At 38.7% G+C, this 15,979-nt stretch overlaps 1 protein-coding gene across 1 annotated transcript; it reads left to right on the top strand.

Moving 5' to 3' along the window:
• Positions 1-8,024: 8,024 nt before the first annotated feature.
• On the top strand, positions 8,025-9,713 carry LOC130050714 (uncharacterized). The gene has a single exon (XM_056150955.1). It carries the CDS (start codon positions 8,025-8,027, stop codon positions 9,711-9,713), a length of 1,689 nt encoding a protein of 562 aa, XP_056006930.1.
• The last annotated feature ends 6,266 nt before the right edge of the window (positions 9,714-15,979 follow it).

Here is a 15,979-nt window from a genome sequence, read left to right as displayed (position 1 = left end):
TATAATCGGTGTTATTTGACAAAACATGATATTTGCAAGTGTGTTTGGAGGTGCATGTATGAATATCGGAGGGAGATAGACGTAGGCCGTCGTCATGTTGAAAATGGCGGGTGTGAGTGATAGATATTTTGAGACGAACGCAATATATCAAACTGATTTTAATAGCAAACGCGATGAGCAGCCTTCAAAATGGTCAGAATATAATGTGTTCGCCCTTTGATAAATTGTAGCAAATTGGATGAATTCCGTAACGATTTTATGGCAGTATTCACGAAAATTTTAATGCAATGGAATCAGAATTTGGCCTTGAATTTGGAAGGCACCAGTGACAAATTAACTCGTTGTCACGGTATATTTACACGCTTATAGAAAGAATACAAAAAATTGAGGATCTAGAACGCCCTGACAGGGAGTCAGAATCAGCTGATAGCACGAACAAGGAAAGCCATTCCAACACACTTAGCGATGCAGAACACACGATTATGGCCGATATCATTATACAAATCCAGGACTATGGTACTCTTGATATAGCTACAGTAAGGATATTTTAAGAAACCTATGTAGTTACGGGAATTCAGGGAAACTAGGTCTGCTTTAAGCTAGTCGTTCATTAGTTGAGGGGGAAAAAATGATGTACTAGGAAAGAAACTCGATTTACTTGATATCCCAGCGTGCAAATCCCTTTTCCTGAGATCTTCAAAATCATATGCATAAAGATTGATAGAGCTTAGTACGAAAACCATTTTAAACCAGATCCCAAATCGCAACATATCTTGTTTTACCTCCAAATGAGGTATTGTGCAAAGAAAAACGCATCATCTACAATAAGACGATTCACTTCACGCCACTTTCCCGGCCTATTGACACTATAAAATTAGGTCATTTAAACATCTGTAGTTGAACCAACGAAAATCGGGAACTCAGAAATCAAGTTATTAATGTACTCAGTTGTGATATGATACCAATCAGTGAAACACATTTACAAATAGGGAATGTAATTGATAGTCCAGCTTACAAATGGTTTGGTATTAACAGAAGCGATATCTAGGTCAACGGACTGAAACATTCAGGTTCAGATGATGTTGTAGTGTTACATGTAATAAGAGGATGGTTTATCAAATATTTTGAAATCACAGTAATTGATAAAGTATTTGACGGTATCCTTGGAATAAAATTGAAAAATACTGTAGTTCTCATTTTCAATTCACTGTGTGTGTATGCTATTTACTCCCCGAATATTTTAGCAGAGGAAGATATGTTTAAGGTTTCTTTACGGATATTTTATCCCATATTTATCTGAATTGTGAAAGTGTTTTTATTGTCGTGATGGGCGACCTAAACTCTAGAATAGGCAAACTAACTGAAATTGACCAAACTCCTAAATGGAAGTTTACATATTGGTACCGTTTAAGTTTTACATTACGACCCCTGGGTCGAGGCCTCTGCTGGTGGACTAGTAGTCCCCGAGAGTCTCTACAGCCCAGTATTTAAATACTTTGTCACTCGCTTGAAAATAAAGATTTACAGTTGTATATTTAATTGCTGGGATAAAATTTAGAAATTCGTTTCAAAATTAAGGTTATATCTCCCTGATGCATAGCTTCTAGGCACATTGATTTTGACTGCGGATAACCCCGTTTACTTGATCAAAATGTTACTTTGTGCTTTGTATTCATAATGTAAAACTTATACGCTACCAATTTTGATGCACCGGATGGGCATTTCGACAAATAATGTCTCTTCAGTGATGCTCAACCGAAATGTTTGAAATCCGAAATAACAATGAAGTTTTAGAGCTATTATAGCCAAAAACAGCGTGTCAAAAAAGTGGAGTCAAATTCGTCTTAGGATAAGAGCTGTGCGTGAGGGAGATAATTCTTAATTTTGAAATGAATTATCAGCCTTGTAGTTCTGGTCAAATTCAAAAGCGCATTGATACTGTTATTAAATGTGCATTTACTTGTATTTAACGACAATTGTGTGAAAATACTCCAAGTGTTTTCTTAGTGCACGTATAAACTGATTTTACTTTTGCTTCCCAACTTACATAGGCCCAAGTGTCATAAAGGCCTACTTTAAAGACATCTGTTACATCCGAGATACAGTATGCCGTTGGAAGATAGTAATAAAGTTTTCGAGATGCCATGGAATTAGACAAATAAGTATTAAGTTCAATTCATTGCAGGGAGGGAGAATTCAATTTTCTGGCCTAGAAGAAATCCCGATAGTAACTTAAGGTGACTGAATTTTGTCATCATTCTGTTTTTAATTTCATTAGCCTCTATGAAGTCATAAGTGTTTAAAGGTCAAATTATCAAGCATGTTAGACATCATGCTGTCATGTTAGTAGTTTTTATAACAAGCAGACGAATTAAATATTTATCTGCGTGACTAGATCACTTGATATGAAAGATAGAAATATCGCTCATACCTTTCTTCCATAGGATATATGTATCTCACACTCGTAGATATGACAATTGTATCGAACTAGTTGGGATATATAGACGCCATGTTACATTGTTTATACGAGTTATGAAACTGATCATCGTTCGTTATATTCACCTCCCATGGCATTGCTGATGGAATATTGTTACAGAAATGTACACATGGAACGTTAACGACGGAGAAGCCGAAATCATCCCGTGTGTCATAAAGTCGAGTTGCTTGGTTTGCCGTTAATATCTACATTCAATAAAATATCTAAGTTCGAAGCAGGTACGGGGGACTCCGTGGTGTGTTTTATTTCCAGTTCACCGGGGTATGTTCAACAAAGTAATATTTATATGACTGATCACTAGATACGAATGTTTCCTTTACCATTTTTGTTGAAGAAGCGACTGTCTATGAAGTCCAGGGCTGTAACAGTGCACATTGCGAGTTATTTATCCTGCCAACTCGTGCTGTTACATTCAACCTTTGCTTTAAAGGCCTCACATGAAGGACTTGTTACTTTCATTTATAAATGTGGAATTAGGTACATCGAACAGTTACTACCAATTTTTACGTCCAAGATTTGACGTCAGCAAACCATGTGAATAACTCGAATACACGACCTTCTGATGACAACTCGAAAGCTCTAACCTTTAAGTAGCCGGAAAAGGTATTGTAATTCTTATGATGATTGTAACTTATCTACAAGTTCAGCCCTACAGACTGTAACATTTGTGAATGACATAAAGTCCACTAAAACAACGTCTTCTCAGTGTGTACATATTCAAACCACGGAAAGGTAAATAGTACGTACATATATGTTTGTGTGTGAGCAATGCTAAATATATAACCTGAAGTTTTAACACTTCAACTCTTATGGTTAACCAGTATTTGGAAGCAAATCACCGAGTTGGTCTAGAGGGAGAGCGTTCACCCCACATACGGAAGGTTGTGATTCGAATCCCGACCGCGACAGATCTAAGTCGTTAAAACCGGCAAATGACAATTCCATCGCCAAATACTCGGCATTAGGTGTGAATGTCACAATATCTCGGATATGACCTTAAAACGGATATGTTGTGTCACAGTCGGTATGAAACGCTAGAGAACCCTCACTGCTCAATATCCGTAAGCAACGAGCAAATGCCTAAATGTAAAGCCCTTCACTGGTATTGGTGACGTCTCCATATGAAAAAACACTTTTCGAGAGGGACGTTAGACAAGATGCAATCAAGCAATATAAATGGAAACAGAAATGCATAGGCACATTGGTTAAATTTCGTGTCATTTCTATTTCAACTGACTTGAAAGTTACTGCCACAAGATCACAACATGCTGAAAATTCTTAATATATATCAGACGTATTCATTATAAAACATACATTTCACAATTAACATACTTACTGCATTTACTGATATCTAATAACAGTGATTTGGCTTTCATTTTTCTATATCTGTAGCTGGCAGAAATATCTAATAGTAATGTTTTCACCGATTCAGTTGACGATGTCCTTATATTTAAGTTCGTCAACAATGCAAGTTTTCCTCGCATAATTCTATTTACAACCTTCTGATTTAGTACTCACAGACGCCCAAAGACGAAATTGATGAAATATTTCTGAGATTCTGACTTTAAGTGCGCTCCTTCATCCAAGTAATTCAAGCTGTACCGTATTATTGGTTGACCAGACAAAGATATAAACAAAATTATATCATAATTTGTTTTTGTTAAAAGCAAGTGTCTCTCCAGCTCCACAAATTGAATGTGCCCCAAATCACACCCTGCTTAATGTACTGCATGGTATGGGGGGCATGCGCAGGAGCACATACATTTTGAAGTGCACTTTGTGCATTGGAAAAAAACCAGAGAACTTTAACTCACAAATGATGACTGGATAATCCGGAATTTTGGATTCCCTCAATAAATTCCAGTAGTTAGAATTCCTCCGTGGTGTTCTGTACAGTTAATACTTGAACGTTCTTATTTTTTCTAAACACATCTATAGGTACACATATATACTCTATTAAATATTCATTATGTAAAACTTATACGGTACCAATTTTGATGCACCAGATGCACATTTCGACAAATAATGTATCTTCACTTATGTTCAACCGAAATGTTTGAAATCCAAAATAACAATGAAGCTATTATAGTCAAAAACATCGTGCCAAAAAAGTGGAGTCAAATTTGTCTAAGGATAAGAGCTCTGATGTCGCGGTCCGGAATTTTACCGCTCCGGTTTGTGTACTAGTGTTTTAGTGTATACTTCCGTGACGCCGTAGCATGCTTTATGTCTCTGTGAATTTTGGGTATTTGGGCCTCCCTAAGGAGTAAGTTTGCTTAAATATCTTTGTAAACAATAACTTTGCAATGTTATGGATGTTTTTCTATAGGTATGATTATGTGTAATCGTTTTCTGAATCTTCGTGGTTTATTTTCAATAATGTGACCTATTTTCACTCGAAACGTTTGTCATACGTTTACCATGCGTTTGTAATAAGTATAGAGCCATGACTGGTTAAATAGTTTTTTATTGTGTTCACGTTTTCGCCAACATTTTGATGAAGTTGATCAGTGTTTTATGATTGTTTCTTATTTGTTTTATAGTTTTTTACCCTCGTCTTATGAGGAAAGTCCCGAATAAAGAATATATATGGAGTTCCAGTCGACTCGTTCTAGTTTATTCTTTTAAGAACGGCACAGTAAAAAATCCTTTACCACCAGGCTGATCTACACCCATATGAAGCTACGTGCGAATAGAACTATGACTTCACCTGGAGGCGAACAGTTCCAGAAAACAGTGTCTCATCAGAAAGCACACTTAGCATCTATACAACGCGAGATAGACTGCTTTGTGTCTCAATACAGTGAGTCAAGCATTAGATTATCTGACATAGGGAACATCAGTGACGATGTTAAAAAACTGTTTCAAAGGTACGCTGCTGTCGCTGAAACTTATGAGCAATTTCTTAAAGGACACAGAACACAGGAGAGTGCTGCTGAATTGGAATCATTTCATAGTGTATGGGATTCAGTCCGGAAATCTGTAACTTTGTTCTTGGATCATGTGAAATCTTTGTGCCCGGATGTCAATACAGGATCTTCACTGAAACATACGCCTCATAGAAGTAAATCAGTATCACAGAAGACATTTCGTTCTTGTACGTCAAGAGGCAGTTCTAAGTTAACCGCAGCTTTAATTGAACATACTGTGAAAGTGGAAGCAGCTCGTACTCGAATGAAATACGCAGAAGAAGAGGCGGAGTTGATAAAACAGGAGGCTGCACTCAAGGCGAGTCGCACCTTATTGACTGTTAAAAAGGAATTAGAGGCAGCTGAACATGGGTTAGATGCTGTGAAAATGGTACTCGATTTTGATGATAGTGACAGAACGAGCAAAATTGAAATTGAAAGTAAACATGGTGCAGACGATGAACATTTTCTGACTACGCGTTATGTGCAAGAAAACAGAAATGACATGACGTCCCCGCTTGAAGTTGAACAACAAACTGTTGAGCCTAATATACCACCTGTATCTCCAAACCCAGTCCATATCTTGCGTCCACAAGCAGCACCATTCAATCCAGCCCAATACGCGCACAAGCAGAACAGTGAATATGATGCCTCTCATCTAGCCTTACTGGTCACGAAAAATCAACTGTTACCTAAACGACTTTCACATTTCAGTGACCAACCTGAGAGGTATTTGACTTGGAAATGCAGTTTCCTCAGTGTCATGGATGAAATTAAGGCATCTGATTTGGAATGTTTGGACTTGTTACTCAACCATTTGGGTCCGGATTCAAAGACCCAAGCAGAAAATATACGGGCATCAAACCCGCGAGATCCGGGAAAGGCAGTTAAAGACATATGGAACCGTTTAGACCGTGAGTACGGTAGTGCAGAGACTATAGAAAGTTCTCTCAAGAATCGGATTACCAACTTTCCTGTGCTAAACGAGAGTGACAGAAAGCGCTACTATGACTTATCCGATCTAGCTGCAGAGGTTGAATCTATCAAATGTGATGAAGACTTCCAGTTAACATTTACGTATTTTGATACTTCTGGAGGCATTAACGAATTCGTTCGAAAACTACCAAAACGACTGCGAGAGAAGTGGGCATCTGAGTGTGATCGTTACAAGGTGAAGAACAGTGTATCACAAGCTCCGTTTTCATTTTTTACCAGATTTTTGAGAGACATTGCGCGTGTAAAAAAATGACCCAAGCCTCGTGATTGAAAACTCACCTCAGACTCGGACCGAGTGGTTACCAACACGCAAGAAAGATCAAGTTCTTACTGTAAAGAAAGTGGATGTTATGTCGGACAAAGATGAGCCAGTTACGTTGGATAGAAATACGCCACTTACATCAGGCAGAAATGAACTGAACTCTGAGAAAACTGACAGCTCAATGCGGTGTCCTATTCATGGTGGTAATGCTGCTCATTCACTGAGGGAATGTCATAAGTTTCGTAAAAGGCCGTACAAGGAGAAGGTAGACTATCTGTTTAAACATGGATATTGCCTAAGATGTTGCGGGCAAAAACGGCACACCAAAAAGAACTGTCGTGAAAACGTGAAGTGTGATGTGTGCGGTTCTCTCAATCATGTGACAATTCTGCATTCCGATGTTGCTCCTGGGAAATTTCATGAGGGGGAGCAGTTGACAGTTTCAACATCGTGCACCGAAGTGTGTAATGTGCAACAGAACACTAGTAAATCCTGCGCAAAAATCTCACTGATCAAAGTATATCCGGAAGGACAACCGTACCGTGCACGCCATGTGTATTGCGTACTCGATGACCAAAGCAACCAGTCTTTGGCGTCATCATCCTTTTTTGACGCATTTGGAGAGTCTGGTCCAGAAACTGAATATGTACTTTCGACATGTGCAGGGAGATCAGTTACATCAGGAAGAAAGGCATCTGGATACATCGCACAATCACTTGATGGATCTTACACTCACAAATTACCTTGTTTGATTGAGTGTAATGAAATACCAAATAACCGTGATGAAATCCCCTCAAAATCTGTTGCTCGTCATTATTCTCATTTGGCGGATATACAGGACTATATTCCGGAGATTGACACTGGAGCCAACATCGAGATATTGATTGGTCGGGATCTTACAACAGCGCATCATGTGTTAGATCAGAGAGTTGGTCAGGATGGCTTACCTTTTGGACAGAAATTACCTCTCGGCTGGGTTGTGGTAGGAAACGTCTGCCTTGGGAAAGTCCATCAACCAGAAATTGTCAGTGTGATGAAAACTTCCGTACTTACCAATGGACGCGCCTCACATTTAATACCCTGTGACAGTGAGTTTTCTGTGAAGGAAGGATATCCGGATATCTTTCAACGCTCGCCAGGAGATGAAAAACTAGGTCTCTCTATTCAGGATAAGAAGTTCATGGATATCATGGAATCAGGCTACAAGAGATCTACTGATGGGTTCTGGGAAGCACCGTTACCATTTCAGGTATGCAGACAAACTCTACCGAATAACCACTCGATGGCTTTACGTAGGGCCATGTCGTTTGATAGAAACTTATGATCTAATCCGATCAAGTGTAAACAGGTTGTTGATTTCATGGACAAACTTCTAGTGAATCACCATGCAGAGTTAGCCCCGGAACTACCTGCTGTGTCTGAACGATGGTACTTACCTATGTTCGCCGTACATCACCCTAAGAAACCAGAAAGTGTACGCGTGGTGTTCGACTCTTCGGCTAAGTATAAGGATTCGTCGTTAAACTCTGCGCTATTACAAGGCCCAGACATACTGAACAACTTGCTTGGTATATTACTTCGCTTCCGGAAAGAGAAAGTTACCGCAACCATGGACGTGGAGCACATGTTTTATAACTTCAAGGTGCCCGAAAAGCAACGTTGCTACTTGCGATTTTTGTGGCACCAGAATAACGACATTGACCAGCCGCTTATTGAATATCAAATGACTAGACATGTGTTTGGTAATTCTACCTCACCTTCCATCGCTAATTATGGATTCCGAAAAATTGTCGAGGGTGCGGATAAGGATGTACAAGACCTTATCAATGAAAATTTCTATGTAGACGATGGATTAGTGTCGTGTAAAACCGTGGACCAAACAGTTGACCTCGTGCTTCGAGCTCAGCAAACGCTGCAGGATAGAGGGAGAGTAAGACTCCACAAGTTTGCCTCGAACAGTAGGCATGTACTCAACGCTTTGGATCAAGCTGATTTAGCCAAGAATCTGAAGGACTTAGACTTAGGAACTGCTGCACTTCCTACTCAGAGAAGTCTAGGACTTTTATGGAATATTGAAAGTGACTCTTTCATATTTAGCGTGAATCAGGTGGAAAAACCATACACCAGACGTGGCCTGTTGTCAACCATCAACAGTGTCTTTGATCCTATTGGATTTGTACAACCTGTCGTTATCGAGGGGAAAATTCTTCTTCGCGAGATGATGTCCGTCACCAAGAAAACTGACTGGGATGACCCATTACCAGAGGCCTTACACGACAAATGGGTCTCGTGGATACATTCATTAGCCTGTCTCGAGGAGCTTCATATCCCTAGAATGTACAGTGACATTTCGTTTGAAGACGCCATCCGCAGAGAAGTCTTGGTCTTTGCAGATGCTTCAAAGAACGCAATAGCTGCCTCAGCATACCTCAAACTTTATGATGTCAATAGATCAACTATCAGCTTCCTAATGGGCAAGGCTAAGGTGGCACCCAATCATGGCCATTCAATCCCTCGATTGGAATTATGTGCAGCGGTCCTCGCTACAGAAATTGCAGAAAGCATAGCAGAACAGTTGAGCATTCACAAGGACAACTTTAGTTTCTTCACGGACAGCCAAGTGGTACTTGGATATATCTCCAATGAGTGTAGGAGATTCTATATCTACGTAGGGAACAGAGTGAGCAGAATCCGACTCTTTAGCCAACCATCCCAGTGGCATTATATTGCATCAGAGCGTAATCCTGCTGATGTAGCGACCCGCGGTCTACATGCATCAAACCTGTCTGGCTCGTTATGGCTCAACTGCCCAGAGGATACCGTGGACGTTGTATCAGATATAGGTTACGGTCTTGTTAATCCAGAACAGGATGTAGAAATTCGTCCAGAAGTAACTTGCGCGTTGCAATCTGTGGAAATCAAGGATATTGCGAAACCTGGGGTTCCATTTTCAGACTTCTTCTCTAGATTTTCATCATGGAACAAGCTACTCCGTGTTATTGCTCGTATCAAGTTTTGGGCTTGTCGACATCGCAAGGATGGGCATTGACCTACTCGCTTTGATGACCCTGAGCTATTGAGAAATAGTGAACTTGCGATCATTGCATGTGTGCAAAGAGACATATTCGCAGAGGAGATAAGTTGTATCAAAGACAGAAACAGAATTCCACGCAACAGTCCACTTAAATCCCTCTCACCCGTCATTACAAATTGTGTTCTTCGAATTGGTGGAAGATTGAACAATGCACTTAACACTGATATCACAGAGCATTTGTGTAATCCTATCATACTTCCAAAGAACCACCACATTACTCGCTTGGTTATAAGGCATTACCATCATGAGACGTACCACCAAGGTCGACATTTTACGGAGGGTGCCGTCCGCTCTGCTGGATATTGGGTAATAGGAATGAAGAGAATGATTTCCGCAGCGATCAGCCGATGTGTAGTGTGTCGCAAATTACGTGGTAATCTTGGCCATCAAAAAATGTCGGATCTTCCTGAAGACCGTTGCAGAGCCAGTCCGCCCTTCTCTTACGTGGGAGTGGACACCTTTGGCCCTTGGGCAATTGCGTTTCGACGGACAAGGGGTGGAAGTGCAAATCAGAAACGGTGGGCATTGTTATTTACATGTCTAGTAACCAGGGCAATTCACATTGAGGTTATAGAACAGCTCTCAAGTTCCTCCTTCATAAATGCGCTAAGACGATTTGTCTCCATACGCGGACCAGTTACGCAATTTCGATCCGACAGGGGAACGAATTTTATTGGAGCATCCGAGGATCTTGCCATTGACGCTCAATTTATTGAGAGAGGATCTGTATCAGACTTTCTGTCAAGCTCACGCACTGTGTGGAAGTTTAACCCGCCATATGATCCACATATGGGAGGGTCATGGGAGAGACTAATTGGAACAGTGAAACGCATTCTCGATTCTATGCTGTTGCAACATAAAGGGAAAACCTTGACTCACGAAGAACTCACCACACTTATGTCAGAGATATGCGCGATTGTCAACAACCGACCCTTAGTGGATGTGTCTTCTGACCCAGAGTCGCCCAACATACTTACTCCGTCAATGCTACTTACAACGAAAACCAAATCTGATGTCAATCCATTTCCTTCATTTGGCACCAAGGATGCACTAAAGTATGCATGGAAAAATGTGCAAGTGATGACAAATGCGTTTTGGCGTAGATGAAAATTGGAATACTTGCACCGGCTGCAAGGACGTGTTAAGTGGCAGGAACAGTCTAGAAATCTCAAAGTCGGAGATCTTGTTTTAGTCAAAGACATTGACTCTTCACGCAATAACTGGCCAACCGGACTTGTTCAGAAAACCTTTGAAAGTAAAGATGGTCTTGTTAGAAAAGTTGAAGTTGCTGTGGTTAGGGATGGTAGACGTGCTTTGTATGTTAGACCTATCACAGATCTTGTAACACTTCTAGAGGTTGAATGAACATATTCGAACATTTGAGTATTAGGGTACTTAGTCAGAACTTGAACTCTTGTGTAATTTTTTTATTTCATTTTATATGAAACATGTTGAAGATTTGAAGTTTTTGGTATTTTGAAAAGGTTTTCATTCTTATTATACAAATATTATTTGTACTTAAAAAATATTGATTTCTGGTAGAAATCAGAGGGGGAGTGTGATGTCGCGGTCCGGAATTTTACCGCTCCGGTTTGTGTACTAGTGTTTTAGTGTATACTTCCGTGACGCCGTAGCATGCTTTATGTCTCTGTGAATTTTGGGTATTTGGGCCTCCCTAAGGAGTAAGTTTGCTTAAATATCTTTGTAAACAATAACTTTGCAATGTTATGGATGTTTTTCTATAGGTATGATTATGTGTAATCGTTTTCTGAATCTTCGTGGTTTATTTTCAATAATGTGACCTATTTTCACTCGAAACGTTTGTCATACGTTTACCATGCGTTTGTAATAAGTATAGAGCCATGACTGGTTAAATAGTTTTTTATTGTGTTCACGTTTTCGCCAACATTTTAATGAAGTTGATCAGTGTTTTATGATTGTTTCTTATTTGTTTTATAGTTTTTTACCCTCGTCTTATGAGGAAAGTCCCGAATAAAGAATATATATGGAGTTCCAGTCGACTCGTTCTAGTTTATTCTTTTAAGAACGGCACAAGAGCTATGCGTGAGGGAGATAACCCTTTATTTTGAAATGAATTTCTAAATTTTATAACAGCAATTAAATATACATCCGTATTTTCAAGCTAGTAACGAAGTACTTAGCTACTGGGCTGTAGAGACCCTCGGGGACTAACAGTCCACCAGCAGAGGCCTCGACCCAGGGGTCATAATGTAAAACTTATTCGGTACCAATTTTGATGCACCAGATGCGCATTTCGACAAATAATGTCCCTTCAGTGATGCTCAACTGGAATGTTTGAAATCCGAAATAACTATGAAGTTTTAGAGCCAAATATAGCCAAAAACAGCGTGCCAAAAAAGTGGAGCTAATTTCGTCCAAGGATAAGAGTTATGCATGCGGGAGATAATCCTTAATTTTGAAATGAATTTCTAAATTTTGTAACAGCAATTAAATATACATCCGTATATTCAAGCTAGTAACGAAGTACTTAGCTACTGGGCTGTAGAGACCATCGGGGACTAACAGTCCACCAGCAGAGGCCTCGACCCAGGATGTGGCTCTATCCGTTGTCCAGTGGTAGCCACTATATAGTAGATAAACTTTGTTTTAACTTGTTCAGGTATCTGGTGCTGTAAATTGCCCCTGCTTTAAAAGTAAAATAAAATTAAACCCAACAGCACTATACGCTTAAAATCATGGAAGTGGGTGGGCAGGCTTTCAATTTACAATTTTTAAAATTTGTCGAACGGTAGTTTTTTTTACCTTACCATACAAAGATTCTAGTAGGACGGATGGATGATATCATAATAGTAAAACCACTCTGAACAGATTATTCTCGGAATTAAAGTAAATAAACCCTGTTTCCCGGAATTAAATGCGATACAAATGAATGACACCCGCAGAGATGAATTATTTTATCCCAGATATGATCTCATATGCGGTAATATCTTTATTCTTTAGGGACAACACTATGCAGTATTTATTTGCTAGATCTACCACTACCAAGCTGAATTTCTTTCAAATTGATATTGATACATTTTATTTTTTTTTCGGTATACAACATCGATCATTCTAAAGAATTCATTTCCGATATTTCATTTGATATTGAAAAGGAATAATTCTGGTACACTTCCTGAGCCATTGTTTTACGATTTTAAGCAATGATTAACGGTTGGTAGTCTTGATGTGTATGAGACAATATTGATTGAGTCTTCTAAAAAGGGAATTCATAAAGCTTCTAAAATTGGTGTTTTATAACATCGATTTCTCCAAATTTTAATGTGAAACGATCTCTGCGATAATGCATTCTCAATAATATCTACTTTTTCATTGCATTTACGTTATTTTCTTTCCAGTGAGAATTTCTCTGTGCCGTGTTTGGGAAATCAAGTTTGAGCTTGAAACGTAAACTATGAACATAGAAAATGATGACTACGAGGTTTTTTTTATATTTTGGGATATACAGAGACTGAATATGAAGCTTGGGGTAAATTCTTGATCACTTGTCAATTCTACAGAATACTGTATGATTCTCTGTTCTGTTACAGTTACCACCATAAAAAGCAACCTAGAAATGTATTCCTTCCATGTAACACCTTTCTCAATTTACACATCTGGTTATCTAACAAACATTAAAAGAAGGAAAATAGGTCCAAAGAACAATTGAAAAAATATCCATCTAACGTGTTGATGACTGAAGTTTCTTTCTTACAATGAAAACTATAATATTTCTTTAAGATTATTGTTATCCGACTTAAACTGTGACTGCCCGATCGCAGCCCGTTAAACCACTGTATACACCTAACACTGTGGAGTCAAATTATAAAAAAAAAACACCTGGAATCAGGTAGATCAGTTAATTTTGGCAGTGTTGTTGCGTACACATGTATGTGGTGAATAACTGTAACAATAAAACAGAAGAGGAATTAGAGAATTGTCCAATAACATAGGCAAATATGTGACAAAGTTTAGATACAAAAAATGAAGCTACTTACATAGAATTCAATTGCATAGAAATGATATTTGCATGTGCGCCAACATTTCCCAAACAATGACCATACTCGGGTTTATTTTGGGTGTCATGGTGTTAATCTACGATGCTGATATTTGAATTATATTTATTCATCATTGAAGCCTGTAAACAAGTCCTTTATACCTTTCGTTATGTTCATTTGGTTTGTTATATGGAATGTCGAACATTGTATTTACACCGTATCAGTCAGTATTTCGTAAAGTCTACGGTCGTTATCACGATTTGGTTTACAAATATAACCTGACTTTAGGTTTAATGCTGTCTGACGTGTTTCATACCAATTCTAAGATCGTTTTTTGGATACCAAAATTGGCTACGGATTATTGCGTTTACCTGATCAAAACATAGGATTCACGGCGCTGTGGCTGGTCGACAGGGGATGCTTACTCCTCCTAAGCGCCTGACCCCACCTGTGGTATGCCCAGAGGGTCCGTGTTAGTCTAACTCATTATTTTTTATTCCCTGTTGGAGCTCTGAGATTAATCATTTTTTGTAATCTTAGGCTTTCATGATATCCCTACATTTCATTTGTTCAAACTATAGGGTTTACGGCAGGTGTGATCATTCAAAAGGGGACCGTTACTCTTCATATGTACCTGTTCTTACCTCTTGTATATCCAGGAATCATTATTTGCCCTACTCTTAAGGTTGCATTGTTTATGGGAACTATGGCATATATCTTAATACACCTGCTCATTTGAAGAAATGTGAGGCAACGCACGGCCAAATAAGGGTTGTTATATATATATGCCTCACACAAGAGGCTGGCGTCCAAAAGTTCACATTTATTTGGAAGACTTATCTTCATTTTTGGCTCAAAACACTCAAAGAAATTATGACCCGTTTGTAGGGGCAAAATATAATTCCCCACAATACCTCATACGAGTATGAGCATACCTTGAATGTTTGTAAACATACTTCTTTTGAAAAAAGTGGTAGCTCTTCAGATTTGCACTGTAAATGAATGAAACATAGTATATATTCATCAAGGGAATGCATGTTTGTCATTCCGAAATTGATTCCGGGCTTATTCTTGTCTCACTGACAGAGGCTGGCATAAAAATACTTCTTTGCCAAGAAAAGGGAAGCATTCATTTTTCACCTTTCCTTTCCTGTTCATATAGCTGTTTAGATTTTTAGGACTGCATCCTCAGTAAAGCTGGTCAATACCACGGTACTGGCTTTTCTTATTTTAAAACTACAAGTAAATATCACAAGTATTGAATTCCTGATCCAAACTGACAACTAAAGATACCCAATTTGTGTTGGGTGCTGTAGAATTATTCAATTTTATTAAACCATAGCAACCGAAATAAGAATAGGAACAATGTTCAGAGAAATCATATAGTAATTTATATACCTCCTCAAATTTTTATTTTTATTTTACTTGGTTTTTTTTTTCATGAAAGAAATATCCCACCAAAGATAATAGTAAACATATAAAGGCGTTTTCTCAAATAGCAAATTTGTTCTGATTATCAAAAACCTCAATGGAGTTCCACCTGATAATGCTCACCGAGTTTAACAGTCCCCAACTCTCTTCATTCAGAGCTTTGACAGTATCCCCAGTATTGCTACCCCGGGTTTTTACTTACTTCCAGAATACAAGCCTTCTCAAGTAACTCATTCATTTCCCTAGACATATTTCTACATTTGTAACTGCAGATTTGCTCTGTAATTCAATGGGTTCAGGTGTAGTAAACAAGGACATTTTTCACCAAAATAACCAAACTCAACAACAAAGATATTGCTCCTATACACCGAACGCCAATGACCAAATGTGTCCCTCAGTCGCCCTAGAGGGGAACTGAATCAACTGATTTTGGCTGATTTAAAATACTACGACCCAATTGGAAGTAAGGCAAGTGACATTTGTCGGTAATCTATGATATAGGCAAGGGCATTATACGCTTACTATGTTTATATATCAGAAGAAAAAGCTACCTTAGCTGTGGCCTTCAATTCGAAATTTAAATGTATCGACTACGTTTTATGTATTAACAATGATAAGTTTTCTTCATATGTATCACTGTGAATTCGAAATAAAAGACACTACGGAGTCATCCACGACTCTTTCATATTTAGAAATTTTATTGAAAGTAGATGTTAACAGCAAATTAAAAATTCAGCTTTATCACAAACGAGATGATTTCAGCTTAGCTGTCGT

This window comes from Ostrea edulis, chromosome 10 (assembly GCF_947568905.1).
Source record: "Ostrea edulis chromosome 10, xbOstEdul1.1, whole genome shotgun sequence".
NCBI lineage: Eukaryota > Metazoa > Mollusca > Bivalvia > Ostreida > Ostreidae > Ostrea > Ostrea edulis.
Note: the sequence above shows the minus strand (reverse complement) of the source record. Positions and strands in the feature narration are given on the sequence as shown.